The 27,918-nt window shown below is 37.4% G+C and overlaps 1 protein-coding gene across 1 annotated transcript; it reads left to right on the top strand.

Annotated features, from left to right (window-relative positions):
- The first annotated feature begins 94 nt into the window (after nt 1-94).
- Nucleotides 95-24,831, top strand: LOC113077461 (monofunctional C1-tetrahydrofolate synthase, mitochondrial-like). The gene is made up of 26 exons (XM_026249854.1): nt 95-458; nt 2,095-2,179; nt 2,258-2,308; nt 2,478-2,531; nt 2,647-2,771; nt 2,966-3,066; nt 4,577-4,713; nt 4,890-5,001; nt 5,388-5,476; nt 5,877-5,974; nt 6,096-6,269; nt 7,532-7,668; nt 8,258-8,304; nt 8,784-8,891; nt 9,070-9,144; nt 9,939-10,041; nt 12,267-12,343; nt 13,248-13,388; nt 14,095-14,163; nt 17,649-17,760; nt 21,740-21,879; nt 21,987-22,028; nt 22,673-22,773; nt 23,065-23,242; nt 24,045-24,152; nt 24,634-24,831. The coding sequence occupies exons 1-26, from the start codon at nt 226-228 to the stop codon at nt 24,814-24,816; spliced, it is 2,880 nt and encodes a 959-aa protein (XP_026105639.1). The 5' UTR covers nt 95-225; the 3' UTR covers nt 24,817-24,831.
- The last annotated feature ends 3,087 nt before the right edge of the window (nt 24,832-27,918 follow it).

The raw sequence follows: 27,918 nt of genomic DNA, 5'->3' as shown, positions 1-27,918 counted from the left end.
ACCTTTCCTCCTTATAATGCACCAATAAGATGGATGCTAACCGCCTTTGAACTGGAAAGGAGAACCACCTTTTCTCCTCCCTCGGGTGTTCCGCGTCGCGCTATCTGTCACGCGCTTGGCTTGTACAGTGTCCACTAGTCTAGTACTCACGAGATCACCTGAGTGTCAGACAAGACTCCGCTCAGCCTCTGCTTAGAAACCTCAGACCAGGGTGGACGTGTTAAGATGAGGCTGTCGCTCGCTTTTCGCCATGCACATCGGAGCCACGCCGGCATACGACGATCAGGAGCGGGTGTCAAAGTTTTAAACTCGGAGAACAGATTCATACCTGTTAATAGCACGGTTTCTTATCTACAGGCTCGGGAAGCAAGTTCGACCAGCGGTACGAGTGAAACGGTATTGAGTTTTAAAAGTCATCCACGAAAAAACGATGGACCGTTGTATGAAAGTGCTGTTGGGTAAGATCAAAACAAAACACACGCTCTAAACATTTTCTAAAACACACTGAATGTTTGTGTGCTTGTAACCGGTTGGTTCTGAATAGATAGCGACTTGGCTAAAGTATCTATTGTCTTGGCGTTGATTTGGTTCCACGTGCTAACGTTACCGGTGTTTGGCCGCCAGATGATGTAACTTCTGCTTCCCATTAGTCTTCCGTCTATACACCCGGTTTAATATGAACTGCGTTGTATGCTAATTGGGCTGCATATCAACACTGTGTTACTGAATGAGTTCAAGTTTTCTTATAACCTTTGAAGGTTTTTTTATTTATTTATATATTTTTTTGAATCAACGAAGGTTAAAAGTATGTCGTTCATTGTAGGTCAGTGTTACACTGAATGTCCTCATTTAACCCTTTCTCCTGGTTGGCATTCCCATTACTGACTTTAATGATTCATAGAGCCTAGGCTTGTGTTATCTGATTGTGTATAATGTAAAACATGGAATCTTAATGACATCAGTTTTAAAAGACCTGGTAGTATTGTCATACAGGTTGAGTTTATAACACCATTTTACAAATGTGTTGCTACACCAGTGAATTCATTGGCATGCACTATATGACCATCTCCAGTGTGAAATATATTGTAAGACTATAGAAACTGAATAGTAATATAAAGAATTTACAGGAACACTTCTTTAATTTAATGGGTATGTTAAAGCTTGCAAAAAACTGAGTTACAGTCACTGAAATGTGTTACAACAGTCTCTCCTAAAAGTCTTTAACAGATGGGAACTGTGTGAAGCAGGGGGAACATTTCCCTATCAAACCCTAAAAGTGACCCTTATGTATCTTATTGATGTCTGTAAATGGATTCAAAGGTTAGGTATGTGCTACCGAGGGTTAAAATAATCAGTAAAGATGCCTTTGCAACCAGCCTTACAAAAGATGCTTACAGTGATGCAATAGAGCACAAGATAATTTTATCTGTTGCTAGTCAGAATGCGTTGGCCAACCTGCTTAAAGTTATTATAATCAGCTGAGCAAACATTTATTTGTGTCTGTCATAGTAAGAAACAGGACACCAGTCTAGTTGTTATGATAAAATGTATTTGTGTGGCAGAGATGCCAGTATAAAGCTTTTAAACTTCATCTGAGCATGCACAGGGAGAACGTTTCTATCAATGTTTAGAGAGCTTGAAGATCTACTTGGCTGTGTATGTAAAAATATATGGGGGGGGGGGGGTTATCTTTGGTCATATTAGCAATTATTTTGTTAATATTAATGATAAAATTTTGTCCTAAATCTTGTAGCTTTTGCTCCTTTTTGTTCTGAGGTTCAAAGTCTGCTTCCGACAAGAACAGACAAAATGATTGAGTACTGTTTAATGCATGGTCAACATTGATTTTTGTCTAAAGAGCAGTCAGGGTTAGATAACCAAGTTGTTTAAAATGCATATCAGCTTTGTAAGCTTGATGAGTTTAAATAATAATAATGTTGTACTTATTGTATTGGATGTGTGTCTTGTGCTCATTCAATGAGAAGTTCTGTTCTTTTAGCAGAAGTTAATGAACATGCGTGATGTTACTTTGGATGAAATGTGCTGTGAGCTGACTGGTTAAATATATGCACTCTGTGTCCATCTCATTTACAGTGGCCTTGTTCAGAGGAGCAGAGAGGAGCTTGAAGCTATCAGAGAAACCAACCCAGGCCTCAAACCTACACTGGCTATCATACAGGTGTGACTTTGTGTTTAGAAAAAGAGATATGTGAATGAATCTCAGACACTGAAAGCTGCATGTCTGTACTTACGATAGACTGGTGAAGATGACCGTCTGCTGGAGGTGAATAAGAAGATGGCTGGAAAGGTATAACTGATTGTCTTCCATTCTGCCCAATACGCAGTAAATAAATGGGTTCAAGTAACACACATTTTTACATTTTAGTAGATGGATTTGCTATTGATCGATAAGATGAATAGGAATGCAAATTGCTAGCTTATGCAGTGTTATATACCCTTATTTTGTGTCCACACAGATCGGCTTGAATGTTATGCAGATTTGTCTTTCACACCAGTGCAGAGAGGAAGAGGTCGGTGAAGCTGCAAATCTGAAAAGCAATAATTCGCTTTTTTTGATTAAACAGAAACTCCTTAGAGAGGTCTGTCCAGATCTCAGCCTCCTGAATTCTTGTCTCTGTTCTACAGGTGATCGAGGAGATCTTGAGATTAAATGAGGATGCTCGTGTTCATGGCATTTTTTTGCACCTTCCTCAGTCCTTTCTCTCAAAAAGTGTCCGTAATGCTATCAAGCCACAGAAAGATGTGGATGGGTAAGCCAGAGTTTGTTTTTTTGTTTTGTTTTTTTTACAAAAAAATTATATAAGAGTTTATTAAAATTATATTTTTATGACAATTCAGTTATTTGGAAACTATTCATTGCAGGATGCCTTTAAATATATTCTAGATATATTTATTTAATATAACCCCCCCCACCACTATTGTTTGTATATGCATGTGTTTGCAGGGTCTCTGATCTTAATGTTGGCCGTGTGGTGCTGGGGGATCAGAGAGATGGCTTTGCCTCACCTGTAGCTGGAGCTGTGCTGGAAATGCTTGCTAGGCATGGTGTGTATCTGTTTGCATTTTGGCATATGTTATTACATTTGAATTCAAAAGGTAAAATGTTTCACAAACACTGCTAATTCTACTGAATAGAGTATTAATATGTCTATGTGTTAAATATATCCTCTAAAGATTAATGTATGTTACCTTTCAAAAGTATCATTCTCATTAAGACTGCATTTATTTGATGAATAAAAACCGTTAAAACTTTAATATTAGGAAATATTATTACATTATAAAATAATAATATGAATAAGAGAATCAGAATTCTGAATTTTCTAATATATTTTAAAATGATTTATTTATTCTTGTTGTGGCAAAGCTGAATTTTCATCAGCCTTTAGTGTCACATGATCCTTCAGGAATCATTTTAATGTGCCGATTTGGTGTTCGAGAATAGGGTTGCAAAATTCCGTGAATTTTAAAGGCTGGAAAATTTCTGTTGGAATAAACTGGGAATTTGCACAATTGCAGGAACAGGGATGTTAAAACAACCAGATTTAATGTCATTTCATTTGAATTTCTACCCTTCACATTCCTCAGTCACATGCACACAGCAAACAATTACTGCAGGGCTATTGAGAACACATCCCCTACATGCACTGTGCATTCATTCCTTTATAACATGTACAGATCATTTCTAGAATACTGAACACAAAATGATGTCAAAATGTCCATCTTGTTGAGTACATAAATATTGCTTAAATTAGTGTTTAAATCTTTCTTGTGCTGTGTGTAAGCTATTGCACAACAAAATTATACCATTGTTAAAACAAATACAGTGACAAACAAACAAAACAAAAAAACGTCTTAAAATGACCCTCCCCTTCCCACAATCCCCCATTGTCACCTAAAGGGGAATCCCCCCCCTCATTTTCCAGGCTTCCATTCAAGGTTTGAAATTACTTTGTAAATATATTTGTTCTATGGTATTTGAGTTTAATTATCAAATACCCAAATTTGTTATACAGCAGCTAGCTAGCCAGTAAATCTGATATGAAGAATGTAAGTTAGTTGGCACTATTTCATTGATAATTTATGAGCCTAGGTATAATTCTTAAAACTTCTATTAGTTTGCATGCATGCCAGCTTATGACCAAACAAAATGTTTATATTTATGTTTGTATATGATACACTTTCTGTAAATTTCCTCAAAAGTCCAATTAATTTGCATAAATTCCTGTTAAGTTTCCAACTCTGAAAATTTCCAAAATTCCCTAGATTAAGTTACCATGGACAGTTTCTAGAAATTTACTGGATATTTTCTGCCCCTTTGCAACCCTATTCAAGAAATATGGATCTTTTTTGTATAAAATAAATTCTTTACTGTCAATTTTGATCAAACTGTTGTATGCTTGCTCAATAAGTGTCAATTTCTCTCCAAAAAACATCTTACTGACTAAAAATTTTAGAATGTTTTTTTTTTTAATTGTAGCATAAAGGTAAAGGTTATGATGAATTGGTTAGAGACAAATTAAAAATACAGCATTTCCTTTTTGTAATTCTCCTTTAGACGCCCCATTGGTTGGAAAGATGGCAGTGCTGCTGGGTCTTGAGGGACCCCTGAAGGCAACGCTTCAGTTTTTGCTGCAAAACAATGGTGTGATGGTGCAGACCTGCCAGTGGAGCTCAAAGCACTTGCAGAAACGGGTAAATGATTGATCATTGGGAGATACTCATGTCAATATTTAGGTGTAGTTTGGTATTTTCAGCAGCAGAGGGCAATGTTGCTTTGTTTTGGGAGGGACATCGGGCTAAATCCTGTTTTTATACAGTCTATAGATAAATCATTTGAAGCATACACTAATTGGCTTTCTGTCTTTCAGATCATGGATTCGGATGTGGTGGTATTCTTAGAAACTGGCCACAAGGGTCTGCCACCCACTTGGTTAAGACCGGGGATGGCAGTCATTAACCTCAGCTCAGCCCTAATGGAAGGTACGTTTTCAAATTAAAGATATTAAGCCTTGGACACATTCCAACAATGGATTTTTACGTTGTTAGTATAAGTAAAACATATAGAGCACTTCTTCACTTGAGAAGTGTCATCTGAGAATTAAAGGAACTGTTGTAATTGTATTATCATGGAAGTGAAAGACAAGCATGTGATTCCTCTGAAACTGATTAAGTCAGGCATGCAGTTTCCTTCACCTTTCATTACCTTCCATCTACAAGAGACCTTAATGGTAATAGAGGCCCATGCTATTTCCTCCCTTACCCACAAATTCCATTAGTCTGGGGAACATAATAAAGACACCGCTAATTGTATTTCCTTAGATGCTCCGTCCGGGCCAACTTTTCATACATATGATCTTATCTCCTAGAGCAACCTGACAGTTGGGAGCACAGAGCTGAAGCTGAAGCTGAATCTAGTGCTGGAGTTGGGTCTCTTAGTGCTGCGCTTAGAATGCAGGTGAGAGGCCTGCTGTTGTCTCTTCTTTCTATTAAAGTCTAAATAAATAGGATAAATAATTATATCAACTTAATATCTGAATTTAGAATTTTGTTTGCATCATTGAAACATTAATTTCCTGTCATTGAGACAGTTGTGATGCTTAATATTTTTGTGGAAACAGGATTCCAGGATTCTTCAATAAATGTATAAAAAAAATGCAGTTCTTTTTAAATTTCTATTGAAATCTTTTGTAACTTTATAAATGTACTTTTGAAAGGTATAGTGTTATGCCAAATCCAGTAGATATTGCCAGTATATTTTTTTTAGTATATATTTTTGCTCATAATTATGGAGTGAATGAAGAAGTCATTTTGAGGTGTTGACTGTGATGTTTATCGCTGCTGTTGTGATCTGCCAGCATGTAGTGAGGAGCAGCAGGAGGTGGACACAAGAACAGCAGTACCAGCCATGGAGGCTCCGCCCACTAAAACTTCAACCCCTGTCACCTGTGCCTAGGTACGAGCAGCTTTGCCTTTTACTTTTAGAATATGCATCACTCAGACCTTTGCTTGTTCATTTGTGCACAGAACTAATTGGTCTCTCTGTCTTTCTGTTTCCTCGTTTCTGTAACCCTCAGTGATATAGAGATCTCCAGGGCACAGACTCCCAAACCCATATCCCAGCTGGCTCAGGAGATTGGGCTGCTTCCAGAGGAGCTGGAGGCCTATGGAAACACCAAAGCCAAAGTCCATTTGTCCCTTCTCAACCGCCTCCAACATCAGCATAACGGCAAATATGTCCTGGTGGCAGGGTGTGACATCAGTTTTTAATTCTGTCATTGAAGGGAAATTCATGTCATATTATTTATCTAAGGGTGTGTTTAGACTTGGAAGGTTTGGTTTGATAAAACTGATTGTTCTGTTAACACAGTTCATTTGGATATATGTGAACACTGCCTTCCGAACCTCTGTGTGCACCAATCAAGCAGACAGAAAACACAATACAACCCCAACACATCTAAACGAACCAAAAGCAATCTCATCTTGTCATTGGAGCTATGTTACCCATTACAGTTCGGTACAGGTGTTCCTGGCACTGTTTTGACTCCTTTGGATATTTCATAAGCTCTTAGTTAGTTTTAAGCTGGTAACATGACCAACATATGTACACCCATGGAGCGAGCGCATTCAGTCTGACACACAGCGTTGTTTTGGATGTTTTGGTAGTTTCCCTAAGTTGTCTAATCAGGTTATCATCTTGTACTTGTCTTGTTTTGTATCTTTAGATTCAGTGTTAAAAGTGACAGTGTGTACACTAAACAAACCAGGAATAAATTAAACCGAAATTAAATGAGATATCGGTACCAAAGCAATAATACAAATCTTAATTGAATGAAAACTCTATAGACTTAATTTGTTAAACAGGTTTTAATCAGTAAAAGACAATGGGAGATTAATTGATGACCATCATAGTAGCACTGCAAGAACCTTAATAAGAAAAAAAAGGTTAAAAGCATTTAAGGAAAACTTCAGGTCAAGTTTTCACGCTCACTTCTGTGTGCACATTTGTACTCTGCTTCCAAATTCCTAGAGAGAGTGAATGGCGGGCCCAGGGATCTTATCTACTACTGGCTCTTGAGCCCACCAGGAGCCTCCCTTTCATCCGTGTGTGTGAAGCGTGGCTCAGTCAGCTCCAAATGGGGGCCCAGGGTCTCTTTCATGTGTTTGGGGAATCCGCAGACCCCTGGCTTTATCAGCAGCCCCTCTCTCCCTTAACTCTCCTTCTTTAAGTCACATTCTTTGTTCTGCGTACAGATGCTGTGAAGCAGCACTGCCCTCCCCACCCAGCTTACCCTATTACTGTCAGCCACTGGCATGCCTTTGCTGCTCTGCCAAAAGAGCTGCTCCACAAAGACTGAGTGAGAGGGAGGGAGGATGCTGATGGAGCAGTCTAATGTAGTGAGATCAGAGGGAAAACGGAAATGAGGAAGGCAGATAGATGTATAGTAACAACCTTCTCCCTGTGAATGTGGGAAAGCATGTGTTGATAATGTTTTTGATCTATGTTTTTCAGTATAACTCCCACTCCTCTGGGTGAAGGGAAGAGTACAGTGACCATAGGTCTTGTCCAGGCCCTCTCCGCTCATCTCAAGCTCAACTCTTTCGCTTGCCTGCGACAGCCTTCCCAGGGCCCAACGTTTGGTGTCAAAGGTGTGTTTTTGTGTGCTTGCTTTACTTTAGTTTGATATCGTAGCACATGGATAACAGTTACTACTATAACAACATTTCATGGTATCACCGATACACTTCCTGAAGGTTGCACTGTAACGCAGGTTTTATAATTAAGCAACATTTTAAGATGCACTGATTTTAAGGCACTGTATCTTGTCCTTTGTAGAGTAGGCAATTCCAGAATGCCCTGCATTGAGTTCAGTAAAATAAATTCAAGATGGCTAAATAAAATTAAATGAATGGAAATAAAATATCATTCGAATTTATTGTAAATATACAAAAAATGTAATGTAAGGGGATTTTCAAAATTGAATCAAATAAATGTACTTGATGTAATTTTATATTAAATTCTACATATTTATATATGTATGTGGAATATCATGTCATTAGCTTAGTAACATAATTTAAATGAATTGCAATAGTTTGTTGTGCAAACTGCTATTTGTGTGGTGCTCGAAGTTGCTGCTCGTTTAGTACACAGCAGGGCAGTTCGCTAGATTTAGGATCAGAGCTTATGTCAGACATATTGTCTTGTGTTTTCAGTGCTGTGTGTTTTGTCTCCCTGCAGGAGGAGCGGCGGGTGGAGGATATGCACAGGTCATTCCTATGGAGGAGGTGAGTGACTACAGACATCCTGTCTCCTGTTATCACAAAGCCCTTTCCCTTAGTATGCCACAAGTGATGACAGCCCTTAAAAGAAACTCACACAGCCGTTGAGACCGAGTAAAATAAAGCAAAATGTCTAAAACTCAGTCAAAATAGATTTTTCGAATTTAGTTTTATTTTTATTACCGGTAAATATCAGCATATTAATTGCAAAGTGTAAAAGGAAATATAACGTAATTTGGAATTTTTGGTTTTATGATACGTCCATGTTTTGCTTTAATAACAGCATGGATGGAAATAATGAGACTTTTTATCTGTAGCTTTATATTTTGAAGTTTTGAATCTCATATTTTCTCTGTTATGTTAGACTTTTGGACAACACTGAATGTGTTTGTGTGTGTGTGTGTGTGTGAGCAGATACTGTCTTTATCAGAAGCTTCAGAAAACAGCTTACTCATTCTTACTCTCACTATTTTTTCCCCCCTCAGTTTAATCTCCACCTGACAGGAGACATCCACGCTATAACAGCAGCCAATAATCTAGTGGCGGCAGCTATCGATGCCCGCATTCTCCATGAAGCTACTCAATCAGACAGGGTAAACAACTGCAATCAGAATGTTTTTCTTTTCACACAGGACAGTCTCCCTGTGATTTAATATTATGATTCATCAGCAGTTAGTCAGTAGCTGCATCATTAAAGAGAATTGTTTCTGGTTCTGTACAAGTCTGTAATTGTATATTTATCACAGCTTTAAGTTGTTTTGTGTCTTTCAGGCCCTGTACAGCAGACTAGTGCCATCTGTTAACGGTGTGAGATGCTTCTCTCCTATACAGATGGCTCGCCTACAGGTGAGTCTGGACAAGATCTTTGTACCTCTGACCTTTTTAACTTTTATAATGCCATCATCATTTGACACAGAAGTTTTTTTTAATGCTTGTATTTTAATGCTTTGTCATTTCATCACATTTTATTTTAATGCATCCCCTTTTATCACACACATACAAGAATCCCCTTTTTTCCATTGAAGATCCAGGGCTTCTATGTTCTTAAAAAGCCTAATTTTAAATATGTATTTAATATGCCAAATAACTTAATTTATCAGGTTAAAACTATATATATAAAAAATGACATCCCTATCTTTAATCCTTTTCCCGATAAATGGGAACTCTGTAAAACATTCCCCTCTTAAGACTTTAAGAGACAATGTGGACAATGGGGAGGTTACAAATGTTGAGAAGAACTGCACTAGAACTTTGGAAGCAGTACATCAGATAACCAACAGGGGTCCTCAGGCAGCTACTGCGAAAACTAACAATTCTTTCTTATAAAGCTGTAATTCACAGCAAGTCTCAGCATTCACAAGTTTAGCCCTTCACTTCTTTTTTTTCTTTCTTTTTTTAAAATATTTTATAAAGTAAACAAGTCAAGTGTTGTGTTATGTTGACTGTGACAGATAAGCTGAAACAGGCAAAGTCAGTAAATTTACAAGAGAACAGACTGTACAGTACCTATTAAAGGCCAAAACTTACTGCAGAAATGAAAATGCTTTAAGTATGAATGAACCACATAAATATGAATGAACCAGTTTTCATAATAATAATCACTGCACTTGTGTCTGTCTCTTCCTCACCTGTGTTTTCAGCGTCTTGGAATAAACAAAACTGACCCCAGTGACCTCACACCAGAAGAGGTCAGGGCGTTTGTCCGTCTTGACCTTGACCCTGAGAAGGTCACATGGCAGAGAGGTAGGATCTTGTGCAATGTAGATTGCTTTACTGTTCTGCATATGGCATGTTCTTATAAGAAATTGCTCAATGCTTGATAAGTCACAGAAAGAAATGTAGAGATTGTGGTACAGGATATGTGATGCATAAGACAGGGAGCTGAAGCATGCAGTATGACACAATATGTGGTCATTGGAATGCTATTGCCACATTTAACTCTTCTGTTTTAAAATGACTAGCGGGACAGCACCATAAACTAACCATGTCATTACATATGAGAGCCTGGAAGGGATACCAAATGTAGACCTTCTGCTTTTTGTTATGGTGTAGTGCTGTCTGATAGCTGCGATCACAGGGGGACGAGATTCAGCTGGATTGGGGTGTTTCCCATTTTACTCATGGCCACCTGGGAACATCTGCTGCCTTTAGCCCTACATTCAGAAGAGTGCTGCAGTAACTGATGGGATATTTACTCTGTCGGTTCAAAAGTGCACATTAAGATGAGGAGCCTGGAATATTAAAAACAGCTTTACATCTCTCTCCTGCTGCGAATCTGTGTGTGTGTGTGTGTGCGTGCGTCTGAGAAGGTTTGGCAATTCTGTACAAAAAGTTGAGATTCATAAATCTACGGTTTTAACCATTAGGGTTTTCCATGGTCCATTATGGGAAGATATCATTGTGAATAATGATCCTCAGACTACATTATCATGGTCTTTTTTTACTTTATTAATCACTCTTCAGATGAAACATTTGGGCTGTGCTGTATGTTATGCTGTAGTTCATGTACGCTGTGTTGTCACAGATGGATGAATTGAAACAGATACACAAGAGGGATACGAGAGACAGCCAGAAAGCAGACTAAACCACTGTTGTAATTTTTGTTGCGCCCGTGACATGTTTAAAATGAGACTTCTAATAATTGTTCTGCTATTCCATGAGAAAATACCAGAGGGTTTGAATTCTTTCCCCTGCAACTTCTTGGCCCTTAGGGAGTTGTGTTTGTGTCTCATACTGCACCCTCCTACATTCAGCTTGGCTGCAAGAAAAAAAAATCCTAAAAGTCTTAGAGGAATGCATGCTTATTGCAAGGTTATGGTTTGGCCTGGCACCCATCCCTCTGGGTCTCTTTAGGTCATTGGTTTTTGGGATTCATTAGATTGCCTCATACATCTTCTAACAGTGACTGCAAAATCTGTCCAGCTTGCAGCATTCAGCATCCAGCTGAGTTCCCTCATGACTGGATTCTCTTCAGAAGTTGTTTTCAGACAGCGCTGTGACGCTTGAGCAGATAGAACAAGCCAAACAATGTGATTTTATTAAAAAAAAAAAAAAAATCTTGAAATCTATCAATTACAAAAGGTTTTAAATGCTTTGTTTCTATCATTATTAAGAAAGGTTAGAGTAAAAATTCCCCCATATATGAGAATTGTCATTATTTTGTCGAAATTGTTCTGTTGATCTTGTTCACAAAACAGGTCTGGATAATTTGTTCACCAATCATACTAATCTGGTTGTAGAGATCAATTTACCATCGTAATGATCTGGATGTAGTAGTTGCATGGAGGACTGAGAGTAACACTTAAAATAAGGGCAAAAGTTCCCAAATAACTGAGCTGTTTTTTTTTATTTGATTGACTAACAGTAAAATAAAAGCATCTGACTAATGGACAAAAAAAAAAGGAATTGGCAAGTGGCAAAATTCTTTAAAATGCCATTTAAAATGTGCTTCTAAAATGATTTATTAATTTACTATTTTACTCTTTTAATATATATTTTGAAAACAAAAGAAAATAGACAGAATGTAAGTTTTGAATGTCTGTTTAATGTTATTTATTTCCCTTTTATGTTTGAATTGAGAAACTGATAACTTATTTTAAAGAGTCACTCTCAGTCCTCTGTACATTAAAGATGATCAGTGAATAGTGAGACAAATCATAATGGTTCAAGCTACTTGGAATATAGTGCACCAATCATGTTGACTGCTTTTATGGGTCTTTCACTCTATTTAATTTTATAGCTTGAAAGCTTTTTTCCACATTTGTTGTAATTGTATGGAAATGAGTGACAAGTACATCCTTAATTTCTCCTTATGTGTTTTAATGGAAGAAAGAAAGTCAAACAGGTTTGGAATGACATGAGAATGCGTAAATAAGAGAACTATTTATTTTTGGGTGAACTATCCTAAGGTAGAAGCAGAGGCTTCATTCTGGTTTCACTCTTAACCTTTGTTTTCCTGTTTCAAATAGTTGTTGATACCAACGACAGATTTCTGCGCAAGATCACTGTTGGTCAGGCCAACACAGAAAAAGGCCATGCTCGCCAGGTATGTGCTTCATATTTCTGATTCAGTTAACCAACAGTCAAATTTGAAGTGTAGAAGTTTTGTCACTTTTCCTCGATGACTATATATCTCTCTTTCTCTATTCCCTCTCTGACCTTTCTGTCTATTTCCCTTAGCTGGAATCTGTTAAGTCTTGCAGTATGTCAGCGGCTGTCAGAAATAATGATTTTTAAACCAAATCAGGCAGATAACAGTGTGCACCTTAATGGGAAACAGTCCCATTAAAATCAAATGTTTTATAAAAGGTGTTACTGTGCACACATTGTAGCAAACCCTTTGAGCTGGTCAATCATGTGCTTATGTTTGTCTCCCTCCCACTGTACCAAAACCACTGAAATGTCCATTACAGCCTAGTATTGTGTTCTTGAACAATATAATATACAGTGTGTGCATTTTGTAAAGACAGTAAGAGTGTGTGTGTGTGTGTGTGTGTGTGTGTTTGAAATGTTAAAAAATCACTTAAGCGTGTTACTTCATGCATTGCAAACCTTGACTTGATATCATCTCAGCAATTAGGGTGCTGTAAATGCAGTTAAATGGAAAGTAATATTGACACAAGTGGTGTGTATTAAGTGGCCCATCTCTCCTCATAGGGCATCTGGCCACCACTCCCAGCTGTTTTATTGGGGGAGTATTTATTAGCTGAGAGTTAAACCAGGACAGCTCATTTTTACTCCAGCTGGGGTTGTCTTTGACACATGTGGTAGCAGTTTACTGTATGTGATAAAGAACCAGACTTGGCAGATGTTGCGTGCGTGTGTATCTGACAAATCTCTCCACTCTCTTTATCATGATGTCTTATTTTGTTAAAAGAAATCACCTAAATCATCAGTGTGAAGTGTTTGTGTGCTGGTCAATATGTGATTTTCCCCTCTCGTTCTTACAGACCCAGTTTGATATTGCGGTGGCCAGTGAGATCATGGCTATCCTTGCTCTAACAGATGGACTGGCTGATATGCGAGCAAGGCTGGGACGTATGGTTGTGGGCAGCAGCAGAAACGGCCAGCCGATCACTGCAGATGACTTGGTGTGTTTTTGTGTGTGTGTGTGTGTGTGTGTGTGTGTGTGTGTTACGTGAGAGAGAGAGAGAGAGCACAATTAACTACCTATAAATTGATCACAAAGTCACAGAAATGAATGCTGTTCTTTTGAAATTTCTATTCATCAAAAAATCGTAAAAAAAAGTGTTGTTGTTTACAAAAAAAAAATCAGGAGCCACTGTTTTCAGCTCAAAATTTTAGCAATCGCTGCTTAAAAATCAACTTTGCCATCAAAGGAAAAATTTGCATTTTGAAATGTTATAATAGAAAACAATTATTTTAAATTGATAATGTTTAATAATATTACTGTTTTTGCTGTATGTTTTGCTCATTTAAAAAACATTGCAAAAAAATCTTACTATGTATATAAACAATGATTACTAATAATTAAAATATAATCATAATATTCATGGGTTTCAAAAACAGCATTGTGAATTGAAAATATTGAAAATATTTTAAATATTGTGAACATAGAATTATATATTGAATAGGGTTAGAATTACGTGAATAAAAAAACTAAGTTAAATGTAAATGATGTGTATTAAACGTACACTGTAAGTAATGTGATGAAAAAAACATGATATTTATCACAAATCACCAGTCAAAATGTCATGGCTATGCAAAAGCCTACCATAGAAAGATTCAACAACTGCTATGGACGATATACTTTGACATTTCTTTGCTCTTTCTCAGGGTGTAACCGGGGCTTTGGCAGTCCTCATGAAAGATGCTATCAAACCCACACTGATGCAGACACTGGAGGTGAGACCTCTTCCCTGTTCCTGTACCGCAAACACTCAGTATCTTTTACACAGTCATTCGCTTGTGTGCTATTTTTCTTATTCTTTCTCCGACACATGCACACATAACTGTCCTATCTTGATGGAAACTCCCAAACTTGATACTCTCAGCGTTGGTGAAGTGATAGGATATTCGAGGCATGACAACAAAAACACACACTCATACAGTAACGCATGCACATCTGGTTTTGGTTTTGGCTCAGTGGGAGTTTGTCTCTGTCTTTCACTGTCACACCCTGAACACCACGAGAAAACTGGAAATGAGAAATTGACTGGTGAAAAGCCTGATTGTTGGAATGCCTTTCATCTCTATGACTTTAAAACATGCTAATGACTAGTGATTGATGTTTGGTGTGTACATGCGTATGTTTTTGCGTGTGAGATGCATAGAAGTTGCATGTTTGTAGAGAGGGCCACAGAATTGCTTTTTGAAACCTTTCCTGTCTGGTTTCCTGTTTCTGTTGTGAGGAGGAATTGTATCAGAACGAACAAGGCAGTAAAGGGTTGTGGGAAAACTGTATTCTGTTTGCATGGTGTTATAATGTCCCTGCTGGGATTGGGATATGAGCGAAGAACTGTGTGAATGTCTGAACAAGAGGACATGCATGTGTTCAAAGATGGATGTAAACATGTTTGATAAAGACTTACGATTTGTAAAGAGTGTTAGGAGAAATTATGTCTCCAGTGTGTGTATGATGTTAGCTGCAATTCAGGGACCAAATTGTCCCCAGAAGTCGTATGATCGTAAAAACCATCCTTTAGACATTAAAGGACTTTGCAGTTATCTTTTCACTTCTATAAAAATGTGAAGAGTATTCTTTCATGGGTAGGGTTAGTCTTTAATATCCACAATCTTTATATATATATAAAAAAAACTATACTCTTATTTGGATTTGCTTGGCCAAGCAAACCACTTGTTTGTGTCAGGCAACAAATAAATAAATAAGTCAAGTGTATATATGTTGACCATATCAAAATCCTCGGGTCAGTATATGTTTTCTTTAAGACATTAGTACTTTTATTCAGGAATGATGCATTACATTTATTAAAAGGAACAGTAAAGACGTTTACATTGTTGCATAAAGTTTGTTTTTCAAATAAAATCTCTTCGTTTGATTTAATTAAAGAGTCCTTAAAATGTGTTATAGTCAGCTTTGTCATCACAGGAAAAAATTACATTTTAAAACATAAGCTACAAAACAGCTACATTTTTGATCAAATAAATGTACTCTTGGTAAGCATAAAAAGCCTTTAAAAGGGGATGTATTGATCAAACATATTAATACATCTGTGTATTGGCTTTGTGATACATTTACAGAACTATTAATAAAGTTATTATAACTGTTAATAAGAATAATCAAATACATTTGTAGCTTATGTACTAGTTAAAAAATAGAAGTCGTATAGAGTCAATAACTAGATAACCTGGACAAACGTCAAAATAAGATGAACATTTTGCCTATTAAATAAGCATAAGCACCCTGTTGCCATCTACTATGCACACTTGGTATTTCCTGTTTTCTAACTTTCCCGGCATTGGCATGTTAAATCTCTTCTCTTTTCCACACTTACAGGGCAAAAGGCTCCAATCTTTCTTTTTAAATATATATTATAGTTTTTTTATTTCTTTCCCTCCACAGTCATGCATAAAGACCATCACTTGTGCTTTTTTTGGGCTTGTTTGACAGGCTGCCAGATACGTCCATTTTGTGAGCAAATTTGATGCTGTAAATTGATTTATTGAATTATTTTGCAGATGAATGTTATTTGATGATCTTCTGAACTGATTAATTAGGTCTGAAATTTTAAACCTGTGAAACCTATTTAGCACATTGTCAAAATCAGTGTCCAGTTAATGTTTATTAGATTTCATCACTTTCATATGATGATTCATAAGGCCTCTAGATCAAAACATCAAGTAAATACATAACTTACTACTCTTTTGTCCAACAGCTTAAAATAAAAATATAGTGATGTGGACTATACATGAATCTACATTACTAACTAAATACCAAAACACAAACTAATCTTTTTGATTAAATGAAATGATCAATAAATCTCTGGCAGGCTTGTGTAGCTAATAAGGTCATGTCTCAAAATGAGCTTGGTTCATTTCACTTCTCACTAATTTTTTTGCTCTTTAAAGTCTTAAAGGTGATGTTAATGTAGAATATTTAGTATATATCAGCACCTGTATATAAGGCAGTAAAAATAGGATGCTGGGATGCAGTGATAAAATTTTAGATAAAGGAAGGTGGTCTCTTTCCAACTCATGGAGCTCTTTTTTTTTTTGCATCCCTTTCCTGAAATTAAATGACTTCACCATCACGTCTTTCTTTGTTTTGTATGTTGTCCCTTTTCCATTTTCCTGCACTCTCTCCTTCCTGTCCCTTAAGCTGCTAGTGTCACTTTTCAGTGTTTGGGAAGTTACAGAGGACCACAGGGTCATCAGCTCAAAACTCATATTCACATTCACAGAGCTTTAAATGCTTTCTGGCTTATGATGATGAAACAGACTTTCCAGACCCATTTAACATTTATTGTTGTTGAATATACAATGGTCCCAACATATAAAATCTTAACCATGTAAAGTTTTAAGCAAAATACTCAGGCATGTAGATTGACTACTAAAAGGGTTAGTTCACCCCAAAATGAAAATTAGCCCATAAAGTACACGACTTTTTTCTTTCAGACCAATCCAGTCAGTTATAAAAAAAACAAAAAAGACAAAAAACACTCTTTGATCTTTCATGCTGTTTAATGGCACCCAGCAGGTGTTGCAGTGCATCAGTCCAAACGAAGTTAAATAAAAAGTGCCCATCCACATGTCTCAGGGGGGTGAACAAAGGCTTCCTGTAGCGAATCAATGTCTTTTTGTAAGTGTAATAATCTCTTGAATCTAGTTTGCGCCAAGAGTTGTACACTGACATATGTACAACTCTCCGGGCGGATGACGTATGAGGCCAGTGTTGCACATGTGCTGGTGAGTCTCGTGGAAACCAGTGTTTGTTAACAGGAGCAAAGGAATCAAAGTTTCCTTACTTTAGCAAAGGAAAACCAGTCTCCTCTTGGCTTATATCAAAATGATGTGAGGCACTTTTTATTAAGGGTAGTTGCTTTTTATTTAACTTCTTTTGGACTGATGCAGACAACACTGAGTGAGCTTGAAAGATCAAAGACAATTTTTAATGTAACTCTGACTAGATTCGTCTGAAAGAAGAAAGTCATCTACAACTAGGATGACATAAGGGCGAGTAGTTTTTGGGCTAATTTTCAGTTTTGGGTAAACTAAATCTTTAAACCCTACGTCTTGTATTATTAGTCACCAGCTCTTAATTAAACATTTCTACAGTATTTTCAGGTAATCTTGAGGCACACCTGTTAATGTGTGTTATTTTGAAATGCAGGTGGTGTGCACTGATATTGTTTATGTCTTTGTCATGTCAGGGCACTCCAGTGTTTGTGCATGCTGGACCTTTCGCCAACATCGCCCATGGAAACTCCTCTGTCTTGGCAGACAAGTTGGCTCTTAAACTAGTTGGAGAAGAGGGTTATGTTGGTGAGTGCACACACATACAGTATATCCACACACGCACACAAACAAACAAACACATTCAGTCGCACACCTGCATCTTTTTATAGTCACACACATTCATTGACCAGAGACAAAGGCCATGTTAAAATAAAAAGACTCCTGTTAACAAATATATTTTGATACCACCCCTCCCCACCACTACCACAGAATCCTGTCATGCTTGAACCCCAAAATGCCTGTTTATAATACATCTGTTACATCTTGTTCTAGAAGAAAGCCTTTTAAAATTTAGATTTCATCTATAAACTTATTTTACCCAATGCAGTCCTGTTTTTAAACCTTTAATTTAATATAATTGCATTTATTTTTATGTAGTTGTGTATATATCATTGAAAATGTTAAAGAATTTGTAAAACATTACTGTTAAGTATTTTTTTCTTTCGTTTTTAAAGAGTTATGTTTGATATTTGATCAAAACAGTTGAACGGTTTAACAAAACAGTTGAACAATACAGTAATATGAAAGCTGAATTTTTCTGCTTCATTAATCCCGTCTTCAGTGTCGCATGATCTTACAGAAATTTTGATAGGTTGATTTGGAGCTCAAGAAACATTTCTTAATAATATCAGTGTTGAAAACACTTAATTTGTTTGTGAAAACCATGATAAATTTTTTGAGGAAATTTTATTTCACCTTAAAAACAAAAATCAAACATTTCTTTAAAAAAATATATTTTCCAAATGTTTAAATAGGGTCCAGTTTTGACTCACATGTAGCAACTTGCATCAGGCTATTTTCTAGACTTAAATGTTATACTAAGTGGTAGGACTAAGTGGCTAATTGCCTAGTGGTATGAATTGCTATTTCGCTGAACTCTGGAGGAGGAAAAGCTGGTTTAATTTAACCATTTATAGCTTTGGTTATGTAACGTGACAATTTAGTTTATTTGTTTTTAAAGCTGAACCAAACTAGTCTTCTGAGTCTTCAGCACACCTGAACATACGTGCCTTACAGAACACACACACACACACACACTATCTTCCCATCTCTCCTTCACTTTATTACTTCCTCTCTCTATTTCTCACTCATTCCTTTGCTATTCTCTATCTCTCCCCTGCTCCGCAACATGCCCCAGACACTAAAAGAATGCTGGGAATGGCGGAGGCCCTGTGGTCCACACTAAGAACGGTGTAAGCTTCACCCCCTCATTTAAGGACAAGCTGAGATGTGTAAGCCCAATGAAAACACTGCCTACCAAACCAGGCAAAGCTGTGTCGAGTTACCGCCTCTAGAATTTCAGTTACGTTTTCCTACGGCTGAGTTTCTGCCAGTGTGTAAATAGTAAATTCTTCTAAAAGAGCTGCATGGTTAAACTAAATAAAACCCAAATCACAATATGGCATACTGAGATTATCAAATTGCAAAGGCTGCAATTTAATTAAATGTATGTGATGCATGATGAGTTGAGATGTTCATAAAAACTCAGTGCCGATAAACACTACTGTTTTAATGTTTTACTGAATTATTATTTTTTTTTACAACAAAACATTAAAACAGTAGTGTTTCTAATTGGAATGTTTTACTAATTATCATCACCATTAAGTCTTATTACAATTGTATTTTTTTATTTTTTAGTTTTTTTATAAACCCTATAAACTTTACAAGAGGCCCGTCTGTGGAGCACAGTATGAAATGAATTGTTTGTTTTATCACATTGCGAAAGACACGCAGATGGGTCTTGTTCTTGAATTCAGAGAAGTCCATATTAGACTTGGAGTATCAGCCTCAACTAACAGTAGGAATGCTGGGAGTTGCTGATTTTTGCAAAATATTAGTGAAGGAGGGCGACGTGTATGCATTACCTGATGCCAAGGTATGTGTGTTATGTAGTGTTTTTGCTGTGGGTGAGAGATAGGACGCTGGCTATCAGCTGATTATACACAACAGATCCACTTCACAGAACCACGGCACACAAGCCTCAGACTGATAGATGGTCTGATAGTTCTCTGAAAGTTCCTGAAGGGCAATAACATACTCCCCACCTCACATTCCCTTTGTAAATCTGTACCTGACTGGTGTGTGGGTGACCCGAGGCCTGGTGTTGTACACTCATATACGGGTGGGGTGGGTCAGTTTATTACAGCACCTGGTCGTCTCAAGGTCATGAGTACTGCCTCCAGGATAACACACTGATTCCATGGTTTTTGGCCTGTTTCACACACATGCATAAGTGAAATAACTGTAACAGCAGGCTTGTGTTGTGCTTTAATGGGGGTTTCTTCTGTGACACAAAATGATTTCTTAGTTACTAAAATAAATGTATACAGTATTATACAGATTTATAGGATGAATTTGCACCGTCTTCCTTCCTTTCTAAACCTACCTTCCTTGCTTCCTTCCTTTCCTTCCTAAATATTAATTGCTTTCTTCCTAAACTTTCGTCCTTCTTTCTTTCTTTCCTATCTAAACATTCCCTCTTTATCTTTTTTTTCCTTTCTAGGGACTCTTTCCTTGTTACTTGCCTTTCTACTTTCCGGGGGCAGTAATGGCCTAATGGGTAGAGAGTTGAAACCTGAAGGTTGTGGGTTTGAGTCTCATGTCCGGCAGGAATTGTCGGTGGGTGGAGTGAATGTACAGTGCTCTCTTCCACTCTCAATACCATGACTGAAATGAGACCCTTGAGCAAGGCACTGAACCCCCAACTGCTCTCCGGGTGATGCAGCAATATGGCTGCCCACTGCTCCGGGGCTGTGTGTGTGTGTGTGTGTGTGTACACTGCTGTGTGGGTGCACTTGGATGGGTTAAATGAAGAGCACAAACTCTGAGTATGGGTCACCGTACTTGGGCACACATCACTTCACTCACTTACTTTCACTTTTCCTTCTTTCCTTACTTTGCAGTTTTGCCTTTCTTCCTTCCTGCCTTTATTTCTACCAAACATTCAATCTTTCCTTTACTCTTTCCTGTCTATTCAGTCCTACCTTCCTTTTCTCCTTCCTAAATATTCTTTCCTTCCAAAACCTACCTTCCTTCCTTCCTTCTTTACTAATCATTCCTTTCTTCTGTCTTAAACATACTCTTAACAAATTCCCTCCTTTCTCGCTTCCTTCCTAAACCTAATCAGTCTCCTTTCTCTTCCAGAGCTGCGCCAATGTTGACACCCTGGACATGCTATCAATGCAAAAGCATTAGATTTCTTAAATTCTGTCTAAATGCTTAAATATTTCCATCATATGGTAATTGAATTACATGAAGTTAACTGTAAGTGATCAAGAGCTGATGCGTGTGTGACTGAACAAAATGCTTACCTTCAGAAGATTATTTCCATTCAAATCCAAGTGCCTGACCACCACACACACACACACACACAAACATGTAGAGCCTCAGAAAATATGCCAGACCTCTCTGGTGGAAAGAACAACATTACCCTTCCCATTACCTCCTGCTCCAAAAGCCTGGGAAGTAGCACAGGAAGCTCGCAGGGTTCTGGGAAAAATGGATACATGGAAATACTCCACACATGCTTACTGTTCAATGACACACACACATTAATACAGACTAGTTCAAACACAAAGAGTTGATATCTCTCATTCATAAAACAAATAAAACTTGAAGGGGAAAGGAAAACAATTGAAATTGAAAACATCTTAACAAAACGGTTTGAGATAATCATGTTTTGTACACCACTGTCAGCACTTGAACAGTGAAATGTTCCATTGATCACTCATTCATGACCGCAGTAACACATACGGAGAGGACTTGCATGCTCGCTCTTAATATGGTTGTGATTAATTGTCTAACTGTAGGTTGCTTTTATTCTTACTTGTGAGAAAGCATGTGTGTGTTATGTGCTCTTATCCGGCTCTATGCAATAATAATAAGGGAATGATACAGAATATTTGTTTACATCTGTATCTTGCACAAAAGAGCAGTTTTTATTTGAAGATTCTTATTTGCAAAAGTTCTCAACAATTTCTTAATTTCTTTCTCCGTCCCTGCTCAGTGACGGAGGCTGGCTTTGGTGCTGACATTGGCATGGAGAAGTTCTTCAACATTAAGTGTCGGACGTCTGGGCTCACACCTGATGTTGTGGTGCTGGTAGCCACAGTTCGGGCTCTGAAGATGCATGGAGGTGGACCAAATGTAAGTGTGTGTGCTGCTGTGTGTACACTCACATAATCTCTTAACATGCCTGACATTTATATGCCAAATACATTTCAACTTTGTGAATATACTGCATATTTGTTTAGGTTACAGCTGGTGTACCACTGCCTAAAGAATATATCAGTGAGGTAAGCAATGTCTTACTTCAAATTACCATATTTGTAGGGTGAATGATTTGTTAATTTAATTCTAGTAAGAACAAGATGTTTTTTTGCACTTGTGTACTATCCTGCTCCAACAATAAGTGGCGATGTTGCTCCCCAACGACAGAATGAAAATAAAGAGGGTTGGAAGGAGGTAGGGAAGTAAATGAATGAGTGTCTGCCTCACCTCACTCAGGCAAAGGCCCAGAGCACATCATCTCCACCCCCTCCAGTTCTCTTCTTCCTCCCAAATGTGGTTTGTGTTATTCAATTAACAGGGTAAATACAATCTGTGTTGTTGAAGCTAAAGACACCGAGGCGTAATGGGAGTTGTTGTCTAAGAAATACCATACCTGCTTTTCATCAGTCTCTCTAAAGCAACCCCAGCTGAGAAAATAACTCAAGTGATTAAGCTAATTGTGTGGTTCTGTAATGAGGAACAGAAAGCACTGAAGCTTTGGATAGCTATTCTCTGAGACTGGTGTGATCATTTTCCTCTGGAAAGCTCAGCTGGTGCTTGAATGTTTTTTTTATTTAAAATCGTATTTGTTAAATAATAATGACATTCAAGCCTGCAATTGAGACTTTTTATTATTATTGAAATGCCCATGTTTACCTTTTTCTATCAGAATTTGCAGCTGGTTGCAGATGGCTGTTGTAACCTAAAGAAACAGATTCAGATCGCTCATCTCTTTGGAGTCCCTGTGGTCGTTGCTCTGAATGTCTTCAAGTAAGAATAGGTCTATCTGCAACATGCATTTTCTTCCCAAAACATGAGGTTTGAAATTTTTGGCTTATTAAACAATTTATAAATAGCAATGGTTGACGTAAAGCAGAGTAATAAGAATGTGTGAGAAAGCGTGTGATCAAAAACGCCAACAGATGGTGTCCAAATTGAGCTTATTTGTAAGTGCGTCTTTCCAGTACGTCTGGAAGTTATTTTTTCCCCCTACTTTTTGATTAATGACCATATTTAGCCAAAGTGTTGTGTTTGCCGTGTGACATTTCTCTTTCTGTGAAGGACTGACACTCAAGCAGAGATCGACATGGTGTGTCGCATCGCAGAGGCTTCTGGGGCTTCAGCTGCTGTGCAGTGTCATCATTGGTCCAGAGGTGGACGGGGCTCTGTGGAGCTGGCACATGCAGTGAAGGAAGTTGCATCTCAGAAGAACCATTTCCAGTTCCTCTACAATCTCCAGGTGAGGCCAGACACAATTATTTGTGAAAATAATACTTTAAATATTAATAAAGCAAACATTGAACTTAGGTAACATGTGAATCCCCACTGAGACAGAGCAAATTGTCATGATTGTATCTTGTACAATGAGCTGTACAAGTGTTGCTCCTAGTGTGTATATGTCAGTTTAAGATGGGGCTGGGGGGGATGTAAGGTCATCAGCTGGTTTGGGTTAACCTAAGTGAGCTTAGAGGTTGTGACTTTGATTAATTGATGCTATGAAAGGTGTGTTAATCTCTGCTCTTTGCTCTAGCTTGCCTCTATTATCCTATTAGAGGTCTGGACACTTGCTCTCTATACAGAGAACTGGCTGGGGGGATTTTATGACCACCAGATAGGGGGAAGCTAAAGCTACCTCCCAAATGATGCACTATACACTATGTACTCATATACTATTTACTTATGCACAATTTACTCATCCATGTAGTGTATGTTATATATGGTAATTTTGTCATTTATTATGGGAGTCTGATAGCTCCTCCCCCTTCTTTACATAACTGAAGCTGTGACAGTTGAGTGCATAAAGTGTCCTATATTCTACTATTAATTGAAGTGCATCATCCGGGTATTTAAAGTGCACTTTTTATTTTTGGAATTTTCAGTGTGATTTGGGACACACCTTAAGTTTTATTGCAAAAAAAAAAAAAAAAAAAAAAATTAAATTGTTTGAATGATTAATTATTTTTTTCCCGTATATTTTTTCTCTCTTGACTTGTTAAGTAAGCCCTGTGTGTTTTTTATTTATTTGTATATTTTTTTAACAGGATCCTATTGTAGAGAAAATTCGGACTATTGCACAGAAGGTTTATGGTGCTGATGATATTGAGCTTTCACCTGAGGCTCAAGCTAAGATAGACTACTACAATCAACAGGTGAGAAGGGCTGTACATTGCCACCGAACTTAACAAATGCATGTACAATTTTGATATTTGAGCTTTTTTATTTTAATCTTAAAGGTAATGTAAATATTTTCAAACTTTTTTTATTTACATGCTCCAATATAACATAAAAAAATTATATCTTTATATACAAGAAGATAGTTTTGAATGGATTCATTGAAATTGGTGATTTGAACTGATTAATTGAAATCCACCAACTCTATCAAACAGTGTCAAATTTTAATGCTTGTATTTGTTTACCAGTTTTAAGTTTCACCATCTTCTAATGTTTGATGTTGGTAGAAAATGTGTTTTATGAGCTGTGTGCTCAATTATATCAAATGGTTAGATAATCTTGGCCCAACGGGTTTGAATTGAATCCTGTGAAGCAGTGCATCTCACAACATAACAGCTAACGGATGTCAAGAGATGTGCTTGTCCTGGTGGATATTAACAGTCTGTAAATCTCTCACAGGGTTTTGGTGCTCTTCCCATCTGCATGGCTAAGACCCACCTGTCTCTCTCTCATATGCCGGAGAAAAAAGGTGTTCCCACTGGTTTTATCCTGCCAATCAGAGACATTCGTGCCAGCATCGGGGCAGGGTTTATCTACCCTTTAGTTGGAACTGTAAGTAATTATCCTCAAAATCTGATGTAAGATCATCTTATTACATTCTTTTCCTTTCTGTCTACATGTACATAATTTCCTTCCTGATATATTTGATGGCTTAAACCTATTTGAAGCCATCCACTACCTCTTCATATTACTTTCTTTTATTATTTCCTTTGCTTGTAGGTGAATGTTTCAGTTACTAATAGGATCCAGGATTAGGGTTGAGCCTGTGATCTATGACCTTGTTAGGGCTTTTAAAAACAGCACTCATGCCAAATTCCTTTTGCCTTCCTTTTTTTACTCTCTAAAAGCCAATATTGCTTGGCCTAAGGAAGATATAAAATGTTTGGTCAAGGTAGTTTTCATTTAATGACAAGTCTACTTGATTCTCAGTTTGGATTCATGATTAAATCTGTGAGACAGTTTGATTAAGCCCTGAGAAAACAGAGCTTAGAGCATGTGTGGTTTTTTGGAGGTCAACTTTTGAATGACCCATGCTTTTCTGAGTGTGCGCATATTTTTGGTTTTCATTAAGATACTCTGTCCCTGGATTTTCCCCCGATGTTTTCTCGACTTTCTTCCTAAACCCAGCTGGTTCACCTTAGGAACCGCCATTCCAATCAGACTTCCCACATCGGGGTATATAAAACAAGACTCTTTATTCTCCCGTTCTGTTTGTACATTTTAAAGCTATCAATTCAAAACATTTATAAACATGTATGAACTCTGAAGTTTGAAATCTATTGGTTTGATGGGTTAAAAAAAGTTAAATGTGATTATTTTGATTTGATCACATCCCATCTAACTGGATTTTGTGCCCCAGTTTGATCAAGTATTGAAGCCAGTATTTCTGGCTTTTGTATGTTTTGCTGGCTGGGTGAGGTTTAGGGAAGGAAGCTCATTTCCGGGTTGAGAGCGAGGTCCTGGCTGCAGTGTGGGGTCAGGGTCGGGGTGAGGTGTCTGTTGTGCGGCATGCTGGGAGATGGGTGACTGTGACCCAGCCCGTCCGGTCTGACCACCGCTCTGTCCGCTTTCATCTCCATGGGCCTGCTGCGGGACACACGGCCAGCGCTCATGACCTCTCACCTCCAACCCGTCTCAGAGTTTACTGCCAGTGCTTTTGAACTTCGGTGTAATCTCTTCATTTCTATCTGCTCTTCTGGTTTTCTTTATTTCTTTCCTCAAATCTAGTTCTTTTGCTTGCTTGATTGTAATACAGTCAGATGTTAAGGAGGTAGTGCTGCTTACCATTGCAGAGGTCAATGTTATTATACAATTAAAACATATTGCAGTTTTTTTTTTTTTTTTTTTTTTTTTTTACTGCAGTTTTTTCAAAATATCAATAAAATATATAAAGTTTTGAAAATGTATTCCATGGCCCATAAAGTAATAAAATGAAAAATCATCCTGTTGTGTTTTAAGGAAAAAGATTACGATCATCAGTTACCATGCAATAAAGTCTGGAAAGAGATTAATTAATACTTAGTTATTGTTTTTGAACTATTTGTTAAATGTTCAGGGTCGGTACCATTTTTAAATTGCTTTTGAAAGAAGCCTCTTAAAGAAGCCTCCAGTATTAATTTGATCAAAGGTACAGTAAAAACAGTAATGTTGTAAACAGTAATTGTGATTTGTGAAATATTACACATTTAAACTAATGTTTGTTGTTTTTTATTCGAATATATTTTTATATTGAATATATTTGAATATAAGTTCCAGTTTTCACTATTAACAAACCATTAACTGTGACTTTTGCTGCTTATTAATACTGTACTCAGTAAGGTAGTTGTTAAGTTTATATTTTGGGGAGATTTAGGGATGTAGAATGTGTGCCTTTAAATTAAAGTACTAATAAAAAGCCAATATGTTAATAATAGGCATGCTAAGCAACTAGTTAATAGTGAGAATTGGTTCCTTATACTAAAGGGTTAACTGTAATTGATTATATGATAGCAAAGGTCAAATTTCTCTAAAGGGCTTGTTTTTATTTATTTATTTTTTTCCAGATACTAAAAAGATTAAATTATTTTATGAACCGAATCTTTGCTGTCTCTCAGTCATAGTTAACTGTGGGGCTCAGGCTACAAGACAGGTGTGTGTTATTATGCCCGTTTCTTTCAAGGGCAGACCCAGAGGGACAAAGCAGTCATGGGGGGGCTACAGGAGGAAGTAACTGATGTCATGCACCAGATATGCTAGGGAGGGGGTCAGCCAGAGAACAATGGGACTCTATATTAGCTTCCATTCAGCTCAGGAAATTTATTGCCCAAATCCGTGTCTGCTGTAAGCTGCACAATGAATTCCTGATGATACTGCTGGAAGGCGTATGGTGTTTTGGCAACCTGACCACCATGCTGACATGAGCACATGTCAACTGCAGACTGGTGCGAAGAGCATGTTCAGTAGAAAGTATAAAACCGACACAATGGTCTGTGGTTAGGAAAACATGGCCCATTTGAACCAAGTGTTCAAATGAATCAAGTTGCCATTTGTTCTTTGAACATTGACTATGTAATGGAGTATTGTGTATGGAAATAATTGTGGGAATTTCTTGGCTTAATTTAGAATAGCAACTAGATTTTCTGTTTATTTGCATGGCAATGCTCCTATGACGGCACAAAGTGAACTCTTTAACCGAAGGGAAAAAACTGTTGAAAAGTTCACTTTATGAGTGCAGATTTGTATCCTGGTCAATTATTGAATCCCTTGTATGTTTTTTTTTTAGCCACAGAAGACATCTAAACACCACACAGCCAAGCAGATGACCTTTTAAGTGAATTTGCTGAGACAGTGTTGCATCTGTCTCAGAGAAAGGGGAGAGTTGGAGCTTCAACCTGACCAATCTGTGTTCAGTCTCGTGTGCTTTTAACAACAGTTTGAAATTGCTATGTATTTTCGACCCTGTGCCATAATGGTACTTAAGCAAATTGGAAGAAAGTGCAACTAATTGGTAAGAAAATACCCCAAATTTGAATCATTTGGATTTAAGTCCCAAACCTGTTTGAAATTCTTGGGGTCGTATGAATTGATCTATCCAATCTTTGGAGATTTACCTATTAGTTGAGCCGCATGGTGATGTCATGCTCTGGATCATAACTTTTTTTCAGTTTGCCAACTTGGTTTTTCTTTTTTTATTAAAAAACAATA

The sequence above is a fragment of the Carassius auratus genome, unplaced genomic scaffold (genome assembly GCF_003368295.1).
Source record: "Carassius auratus strain Wakin unplaced genomic scaffold, ASM336829v1 scaf_tig00022679, whole genome shotgun sequence".
Classification (NCBI taxonomy): domain Eukaryota; kingdom Metazoa; phylum Chordata; class Actinopteri; order Cypriniformes; family Cyprinidae; genus Carassius; species Carassius auratus.
Note: the sequence above shows the minus strand (reverse complement) of the source record. Positions and strands in the feature narration are given on the sequence as shown.

Coding starts and splice junctions, on each gene's coding strand:
- LOC113077461 (XM_026249854.1), top strand. CDS start 226: ATGAGGCTGTCGCTCGCTTTTCGCCATGCACATCGGAGCCACGCCGGC. Junction 459..2,094: donor TTGTATGAAAGTGCTGTTGG/GTAAGATCAAAA, acceptor TCTCATTTACAG/TGGCCTTGTTCAGAGGAGCA. Junction 2,309..2,477: donor ATAAGAAGATGGCTGGAAAG/GTATAACTGATT, acceptor GTGTCCACACAG/ATCGGCTTGAATGTTATGCA.